The sequence below is a fragment of the Rhipicephalus sanguineus genome, chromosome 6 (assembly GCF_013339695.2).
Source record: "Rhipicephalus sanguineus isolate Rsan-2018 chromosome 6, BIME_Rsan_1.4, whole genome shotgun sequence".
Classification (NCBI taxonomy): Eukaryota; Metazoa; Arthropoda; class Arachnida; order Ixodida; family Ixodidae; genus Rhipicephalus; species Rhipicephalus sanguineus.
In genome coordinates this window covers 19240353-19249891 of record NC_051181.1, presented here as the reverse complement: position 1 = coordinate 19249891, position 9539 = coordinate 19240353, and the positions used below count along the sequence as shown (strand labels likewise).

At 49.0% G+C, this 9539-nt stretch overlaps 1 protein-coding gene across 3 annotated transcripts in view; it reads left to right on the top strand.

Annotated features, from left to right (window-relative positions):
- Window positions 1-9539, top strand: part of LOC119395643 (probable ATP-dependent RNA helicase DDX20) — a 219111-nt gene that overhangs the window by 93459 nt on the left and 116113 nt on the right. For 2 of the 3 annotated variants that reach the window (XR_007416477.1, XM_037662626.2), the window contains exon 5: window positions 7022-7167. The exons of the other annotated variant lie outside the window; for it this stretch is intronic. Coding sequence is in view for 1 of the 2 variants with exons in the window: in XM_037662626.2 (XP_037518554.1) it covers window positions 7022-7167 (146 nt within the window). In the remaining variant the exon portion in view is untranslated. The remainder of the gene's footprint in view (window positions 1-7021; window positions 7168-9539) is intronic. 3 annotated transcript variants of the gene reach the window in all.

Genomic DNA, 9539 nt, shown 5'->3' with positions numbered 1-9539 from the left:
TTATCCTTGGCAACATCAAAGGTGCTGTCCCGATTGCAGATCCTGATTTTCAAGAAAACAGATTCACCGAGTGAGAAGTGACAGAGAGCGACAAAGCGTAGCAAATCAAAGGAAGTGACGGTTGCTGCAGGAAAGATGGGAAACGGCAAAACCTACCCGCCACCGCAAATTGACCCCTAAACGTCAGCCGGGAAGAACTTCGGCAATTGCAGAGCACGGATCAGACACTGGAGGCTTGTTTCCAAGCATTGGACCAAACAACAACGTCCAAGAAACGAGCTACTACCAAGTTCGTGCTGGTCCATGGTATCCTTTTCCGGCATACCAGACTGTGGAACAGCGGACACTTCGAACAACTGGTGCTTCCTAAGAAGCTATGTGCCACAGTAATGAAGTGGCACACGAGGGATTGCTCGCTGGACATCAGGGGCAAAAGAAGGACAGTAGACCGTGTCCTTGAGGAGTTTTATTGGCCAGGAGTGCAAGCGGATGTCACACGCTTTGTAAAGTCGTGTGACATGTGTGAAACGAAGAGTGCCGAAGCAACCTCGTAGGCTGTGTTGATCTGTGTACTATGCCATAATCGAGACTCCATTCCACCGAGTGGCGATTGATATTATCAGTCCTCTGTCCCAAACTTCGGAAAAAGGAAATAGATACGTTTTAACCATGATAGACGTTGCCACGCGCTACCCTGATGCGGTAGCCTTGCCAAGCATTGAAACGGAGCGAGTAGCAGAAGCGCTACTAGAAATGTTCGCCGCGTCGTTGGAGTCCCACGGGAAATCGGGAGTGACCGTGGCAAGTCATTTACATCTCGTCTGATGCAAGAACTGGGACGATTAATGTCGTTTAGACAACTCCCCACTACGCCGTACCATCCCATGGCAAATGGGCTTGTGGAAAAATTCAATGGGACCCTCAAACAGATGATTCGGCGAATGTGTCAGGAGTGCCCTAAACAATGGGACAGGTACTTGGCTCCACTACTGTTCGCTTATTGCGAGGTCCCGCAAGCGAGCCTTGGTTTTTCGCCATTTGATCTCCTTTACGGACGATTCGTGCGTGGCCCAATGTCCATACTTAAGGATTGTGGGCAGGCGAAAACGTCGATTGTGAGATCAAGACCGCGTACAGAGATGGCATCGAGCTAAAAGAGAGGTTGCAGAACACCTGCAAGTTAGCTCAAGAAGAGGTCCAGAAGGCAAAAGCTTCACAAAAGAAGCCTGATGACAGGAAGAAAAGACTTCGAGAGCTCTCTGCAGGCGATAAAGTGTTGCTGCTCCTTCCATCGGCCAAGAATAAGCTAATCCTCACGTGGAAAGGTCCCTTTACAGTCCTAGAGAAACGTAGCGAGAATGATTATCTATTAGACCTAGGTTCGCGAGTTAGCTTATTTCACGCTAACCTCCTCAAGAGATATGAGGAAAGGAACACAACCCGTTACCGATAGTGCCTGTTAGAACGAAGGTGTGCTGACATTTGCTCAGAACTATCGCAAAACATGTGCGACTTCATGTAAATAGCATTATTGCGTTGTTGGACTTCATGACTGTGGAAAGTTGTTGTGCCGAACAACTTTCTTGAGTGGGGGGATAATTGTAATGAATGAAGGGAATTTTGGAAGAAATTTATATGTTTGTGAATTTTTGGTGTTGTAATTTTGAGATGGTTTGTGCGGGACTTGTGAGAATGAGAACGACGGCGACATGAAGGCGAGCCAGGGGCAGGTGGCACACGCGGTGGCGGCACAAGAGAAAGAGACGGGAAGAAGAGAGGCGCGTGTGGAACGCGCAGAGGGCTGAGCGAAGCAAGCCGAAGGACACGCCGGACAGGGCGCTGTCCGAGAAGTTGTGGTGGCCGTGCTCAGCGAGGACTGGTGCTTGCCTGGTGTACGGGCGTTGGCGGTTGGCTCCAAGCGAGGACGTGCCGGACCAGGGCGCTGTCCGGGGAGCTCCTCCTGCCTGGTCTCGGTGAGACCTGGGGAGACCGAGCTACCTGCCTGAGGCTACCGGTACAGGGCGCGGCTCCTGCTGTGTCGGCGGGCAGGCATCACGAGTCCTGAACACCGTCGCCACCTGGACGGCGCAAGGCCATGATCAAACGGAGGCCTTCCGGAGGCCTTGTCTTGCGACGTGTCACCTGTGTGCTTGGTCTCGCCTTCGACGAGACGTGACAGCATTCATGGTTCAAATGAAGAAAAAAGTGCTAGCGTTGTGTGTGTGCTAAGGCTCGTCTCTTGTGCATCACAAGAGCCTCCTGTGACTTATTTGGATCAGAATAGCTACGCTCGATGCATGCTCTTTGCAAGAACGCTTTACACTGACCATTAGTCTTGGGAACTCTCGCTCGGGTGAATATGGTTATTGTGCACGAGGCATCATGGAAGTGCTGTTAATTCTTAGCAGGGCCATTACAAACATGCTGCACAGGGCGTCTGCTGCAGCTGATCCAGCAGGGCCAGATGTCCCTGGAGTGGGTCCGCCTCCTGGTGCTGGACGCAGGCAGACCAGCTGCTTGGAGAAGGATTCCAGGAAGACCTGAGGTGCTGTGCTCACATGCGTGATCGCATACTACCCATCATCGCACAAGCGGCACTTCAGTGCTAAGTGGAAGCATGTCCTCTCACTCTAATGCTGCATCGCTTAGGACTCTACTCCCTCGAGAGCCGAGCAGGGCAATAGCCCTTGCCTTTTGGACGACAGTAGGTGCAAATCTTCACCGACCTCCAGGTCAGCGGTCAGGGCTTTTGCCTCGGGTTCAATCTCTGCCGAAGCATTCAAAACTTGAAAATAGGACACTTTCCCCACATACCATTACTTGGTTTCCTGCACATCTCGAACCCCGACTGGACTCCCTCGCAAACCTCAACGACACTGCTCAACTCCCTGGGCTGAGCGCACTAAACCCTCCGCGCTGGGGTTGGACGTAGTCCGCAGGTTGACTGTGGGGTGTTTAGGGACGCTTTACTTACTTTCAATGAAGTCACTAAACACTACCAGTTGAGTAGGCGGTCTTTTCCTCCTCCACACCGCAAGTTGTCTAGACCTCAGGCCATCACATTTAGAATGCTACAGACTAGGTCTTATCCTAGTCTATCTTTCCTCAGCATCGTCTCTTCAGAGGCTTTCGAGTCTAGCTAGCCCTGACTGCGGGGAGATCAGTAACGTTGAACATATGCTCTGGCGGTGCCCCTCGTTACGGGGCCTAAGTCGGCTCACAGAACAGGATTGGGACTCTGCCTTACGAGTTCAGAATTTTTGCCACAACTACGGGCTGTCCAGAGAGCCCATGATGCGGCGGTGAGGCTAGGCCTCCCCGTCCCCACGTGGGAGCGGCCCGCGGCGTTGCTCTAAGAGTAGCGTTTCTCAGGACCCAATAAAGTTCTATGTCTGTCTGTCTGTCTCTACACTTTTGGAACCAGGGGCTTAGCCTTAGGGTTGTTCAAACCCAGGATGAAATTTTCAATTTTGCATGTTGTGGGAATTGAGCGCGCCCTCCCCTTTGGTGCCTCGTTTCCCAGCTAGCGCGTGTGTTGGTCCCACGCGGCTCGAGTGCCGGGAACCGCCGTTAATTAGCAGTATGGCGACCACGGCAGCGGCGCCAGACATGTCTGGACAAGCCACCACGCTAGCTTACATCACTGCACAATGCCTGTCCTCATTGGCCGCCAGTGACAACCCCCTTCCCCATGAGCTTGCTTCTGTCTGGCGCGGGCTTGCCCAATACCCGGAAACTGCCGCTATGGCGTCCCAAAGAGTTACGTCAATGCCACCATCATAAAAATAATTGCTAAAATAAGGGGCAGTAACTGAAGGCGAAATTGGTGCTAGGGTCTATGGAGATTCAAATTAAAGCAGCCAATGGCAGCCTGCCGTGCCGCCTCCGTGCCGATAAAGCTGTGCACCACGCGGAGGCCGCGCGTGCGCCGCGACGCTAGTTTTTAATTCCTCGAAAGTTCCATTGTACAAGAAGTGGGTGTTTAGTGCAGGCACCAGGCTGGCCGTGCAGGCAGGCTCTTCTTGGGGGACACCTGCAAGTCTCCCGTTGTGGTTGGCGGGTCATTGTTCGCTCTTGAGACTTATTAGTGGTCGTTATGTCAGCTGTGCTCCGCCGCCGCCATATAGGAGCCCGTCCTACTGCGCCGGCCTTGATATGAAGTTTCGTTTGCCCGCGTCAGATGCTTTTAGGCCTGCATGAGAGGTTGACGCGCTGCTCTGGCAGGCAGCTTCTCGTCTGTCTGCTCGACTGCTGCCCTTTGTGTGATAGTCGTAGCGCTGCTGGCGAGCGTACTCGATCAGTCTTGTGGAGTTACCCTGACGGCTCGCAAACCTGTGATTGTCGCACTGTGCGGCATCTTGGGTTAATCAATCCGTGTTTGTTGACAACCTGCCTCGTGTGCCTTTTCTGCGCCGTGACGGAGAGCCGACGAATCCGGCCGTAGTGTGTTCGCTGTGGCAGTGAAAAACGTTGCGTCCCTTCCCGGTTGCCTCGTAGGGTAAACGTCACGCAAACCTATCTCCACAATGTATATATAGATATATACACATGCACACATACAAACACACAAACACGTATGTACATACATAAAGTATGGTTAAACACCCCCCCCAACCACCGAAAAAAATTTCTGGCTACATCACTGTTTGGAACAGACTACTGCTCTGCATATTCCCATGCTAGTGAGATTCTATTTCCAGTTAATAATTTGCAATGAGGCCTTGTAATTAAAACACTGGCAAGGCAATGCGCCCAAAGGAATACGACGACAGAAATAAAACCATTTGTTGAGGTATGACTTGCGCCATTCGTCCTCGCTCTCAGTGGAGAACATGGTTTTCGGCAACCCGTGCATAGTGCCTAGTCGGTTGTAGGTGTGGTCTCTTTGTGGTCGCTAGAACAGCTCAAAGATCTCCACCGATAAAGCGGCATCAGGGCATGTGTCCACAACCAGGGTTCGTAGCGGTCCCTGAAACCCTTGAAAACCCTGGAATTTTCAAACAGCATTATCGAGGCCTTGAAAACCCTTAAATTTTTGTAGGTCCTTAAATGCCCTTGAATTTTGTCAATACACTTTTGTTGAGCCAAGTTTTAGCAGTAGCTTTTTGGATAATCCTGTGCGAATAATTGAGCAAATTACAGTTGTCGAATTCGCTATGGCATTAATTTAAAATTTGAATATATGTTTTATTTAAAAAGAACGACAGACAATTCTACCACATGTAACCTTCCGAAAGATGCACTGCACCATGGGACTGCTGTGCCGTGAAACCACCTTGTCAGGGGAAATCCGCACCAGCATGAAGTCTCACTTCTGCACTTCAGCCACTTTTTTATGAGCATCTTATATTGCCTGAGTATGAGAAATTTTAAAAATTAAAGTATTTTTACACATATATTCAAATCCTGCTACTAGTATTCGAATTCACTTCAGAATTATTCAGCACTAATTGCCATGCACTTTGAGCCTATAGCCGGGTACAACTTTAGAAGATAGGAGAGGCCCCGCCCAGATGACTGAGGCGCAGCAGACGATTGCCTCTGTGACTAAAGATATAGTTCTCCGTCGGTGGGGTCACTGGCCATCCGGCTCACGACGTCACCTGAAGTGCGCGCCCATTGGTGGAGGCTTTTGTGTGCCTTTGAGGGAAAAATGCCGCTGCCTTCTAAAGTTGTACCCGACTATAGAAAGTTATATTTACATGAGCCTACTTTTAATCAGTGGGTTAACGAGGAGTTTATTTTGTGGCAATGGGGAGAGAAGGGTGTCCGACCCCTTTGTAAATGTGCGAGTGTGCGTGCATATATGCTCATCCGGTGAACGTGTTCATGGCCTAGTTGGTACTTGCTGTGTGACATAATTGCCCTTAACCCTTTGCGGTCCGTTGTCGGGCAGCGCCCGACAACGCAACACGGCCGTAGCGGTCCGCTGTCGGGCCCCGCCCGACAAGGGTGTTCGTGGTTTAAATTTTGCTGTTTTCTCACCGCGAGTCGCGCGCATTTTTTGTATACATGAAGGGCCATCTCTTGAGGAATAAGTGAGCTTTGTTTGTTGAGGTTTTACTTTTTTGACACTAGGGTGCAGCACTATGATCAGCACGGGGCCTAGAGCGTACCCACTCGCGCGCGCGGTTCGCTGAGAAGCATGGCCACGTTTTCACCGCGTGCGTTTTACGGCGGTGCTTTTAGCGAAAGCGAGGATGACTTTAGTGACGAAGAGAATTACGTGCCTCCACCAGACAGTGATGACAGTGATTCGACAGAAGTGAGTGACGAAGACGACGACGGCGGCGGTGGAAACCTGCAGTAATAACCCTGGCCTGCACACAGGGGAATGCTTTGAGCGGTATCATACGTTGCCCAAATATCACTAAAGAGTTGCCTGCAGAATGCAGGAGCAAAAATAAATATCCTGTGCGTTTCTCTTCCACAGCTTGTGTTTTTATTCGCGGCGCCAGAAACTGGCGAAATAGTTTCGGACCGCTAGAGCCGGAAAGTGGGTAAAGGTTTTGGACCGCAAAGGGTTAAAATGACACAAAGTGAGTTGGAAGTGCTGCCTGTGTTGTTATATTTGTGTTTCTTTCCTGCATTTTTCTCTTATATTAGTGGCAATTATGTCATCTATATATTCATATAAGTTGAAAAAATTCTAAGGCTGGCGATGCACATTTTGTGTGTGTGTGCGTGTGTGCAAGCTCACGCAATGCATCCGTATTGTGAGGTGAATCAGTTTAAGCAAACGGGCAGAAGAATACTGAAACCTGCATTGAACAAAATATGAGTGAAGAAAGTAACTGTCAAAACCCTCTTAGTTCGCTATTAATTGTGAAAAAGTACCTGCTTTGGCTTGTGTGCAATGAAAGATGTGCTTCATGCTGTAAAAGCTGGTGTTCCCTTTTTCTACAATCTCAGCAATTGTTGTTCAGGTCCTTGAAAATTCTTCGTTAGGTGCTTGAAAGTCCTTAAATACCCTTGAATTTTTTCTTCAACGTTGCTATGAACCCTGACAACATTCTTGCAGGAAGCTCTGGGCATTACTACCGAAGAGGCGGCAAGTGGTGGCAACCAGTGCCACCTACCCCCCAGAAGTGGCACGCATCTTGGAAGAGGAGCTGCTTCGCAACCCCATGGTCGTTCGTCTAGGAGCTGACACACCTGCCCTGCTAGGTGAGCATAATAGACTGTTTTGTGTTGTGGTGACCAGTATGGCCATCGGCGAAAGCCATGAGAGGAGAGAGGTTGACACTCTGCTTGGCTGCTGACCTGGCTGTTTCTGAGGCACCATTCTCTGCTCAGGCTAAACATGTTAACAAGACAAAGTGGAACCTCAATTATATATGTCCCCCTGTCTTGCGACGATCCACATTTTACTACTAATCGGTTCGGTCACAGCAAAACCCCAATACAAATAATGTATTAAAAACCCCAATTATATGATGCAATTTTATGCCGACCCCGCATCGTACGACGACTCTGCGATACAGTCTGATAAAGAAATCAGCTTTTTATTCGGATGTAATGCCTACCAAATGTTCACAGGTGCAAAAGAAAAGCTTACGGGGCCCTAGGTTAATACAGTGAAAGCTCATTCATTCAAATTTCACGGGACCGGAAAAAATGTCGGAATTAGCCGAATGCCAAGTTATCGAAAGGTATCAGGAAAACGACAAACAAGTGTCAAGTAAATCCATACATTTTCATTTTCTTGATGAATATGTAAATCCAGTACTTACTTTGCATAAGAGCAGTGTAAAAGCGCAATTTTCGTTAATCCCGACTTCATTCATAATGTGACCATGGTTCAAGACCCCCGTGTATTGAGTCGAAACACGCTCTGCTGAACTGATCTTTTTACGTACCGCCACCACCTACACCACAAGGTGACATGACGGTAATTGTTTCTCCGGAAAAATGGCCGGCTAATAATTGTTCATCCATCACAATGTTGCGAGTTTTCCAGCATGAAGACTGCGGCTGAAGCTCCAAAGGTCTTCATGTTCAGCAGCATCCACCATGTTTGAATTTTGTGACATTCCACGTGCATTGCCCTAAGCCAAAACGTAGCTGCTGAGTGCCGCATCCACTGTGGACGTAACCGTGGTCGCTGCAAAGACACTGTCATAGTGTCTGCAGTTCCGAAGGCACGCACAGGGCCTACGGCCAGAGTCGAAATGAAACTGCTGAGCCCCGCATCTGCTACTGAATAAACCTGACTTGCTTATTCACAACCTTGGATGGCGACTATGCAGTTTTGAAGGCATGCGGCGAGAACGAAACAACTGCTTGTCGCAATTTTGACCCCAGTCGCTGTCACTGCGATCATATAGATAGTGCCCCGCACTTCGCATGTGCCGAGTATAAATGAAAAAAGAAACAAGTTTGCCGCAGCCGCTAAAACCTTGGTTGCCAACAACGACATTGTGGTAATATTGTGGATGGCAACCACGCCTTCCTGAAGGACTGCAGCTGTTTCAGTTGTTCGCGAAGACCGTTTTTGTTCCTTTGCGTCCCACTTAGTGCCGCTTTGTGCTTGGCGCACTCCAAGGATCGTCCAAATTAACCGGGTTGCAGCCAAATATGACCGAATTAACGAGAGTTTGATGCCATTAAACAATACATACGCTTGCCGGGACCTAAGAACCATCCGGGACCTAAAGACTGTCCGAATTATCCGATTTTCCGAATTAACAGGGGTCGAATAGACAAGCTTTTACTGTAATTTTAAAGAAAGACAGAGTGAGACAGGTAAAGTATGCCTTTTTAGAATGGAAAATTTATTCTCCTGGCAGTTTATTTTCTTCGATGATCCAGTTTTCCTGGCCATAAGATCATTTCTCAATACGCCTCGATCACGAGTGTATTCCAGGGCCGTTACCTAGTGTCACGGATTCGGGTGGTTGCGAACAATGTATTCAGACCAGACTCTGTTAATTTTATTTAAAAAATACTGCAGGCCATGTGGCCCATGCAACATGGGCCACATGGCACAACACATTTATTAAACACACGCACGGCACTCTAGAATATAAAAATGTGTGAAACAAAATAAGCCGCCACATCCCACGCATTGTGGGAATCGATGTAATGCGAAGCAGCCAGCAAAGAGCTGCATACATCGTCTTGTCTGTCATTGAGGAAAATGCGTGCCACTCATGTTATTTATGTTCATTACACAGTAACGTCGCGCAATACCAATTTCAGGGTAGGCCAAGCTAGCGAAACGGCCGCCAGCGCACCATGAGCGTGGCACGTAAGTCGTGCTGTACATGACATGCGTGTCATGATTTCATGTTAACTCGTGCTATTTATGTTCCTCACACAGTCACTTCGCGCAATACCAATTTCGGGATAGATCAAGCTAGCGAAACGGCCACCAGCACACCATAAGCGTGGCACGTAAGCCATGCTACACATGACATGCTTTTTTATGATTTTCATGTTAAGTCGTGTTATTTATGTTCGTCACACAGTCACATCGTGCAATACCGATTTCGGGGTAGATCAAGCTAGCGAAACGGCCGCCAGCGCACCATGAGCGC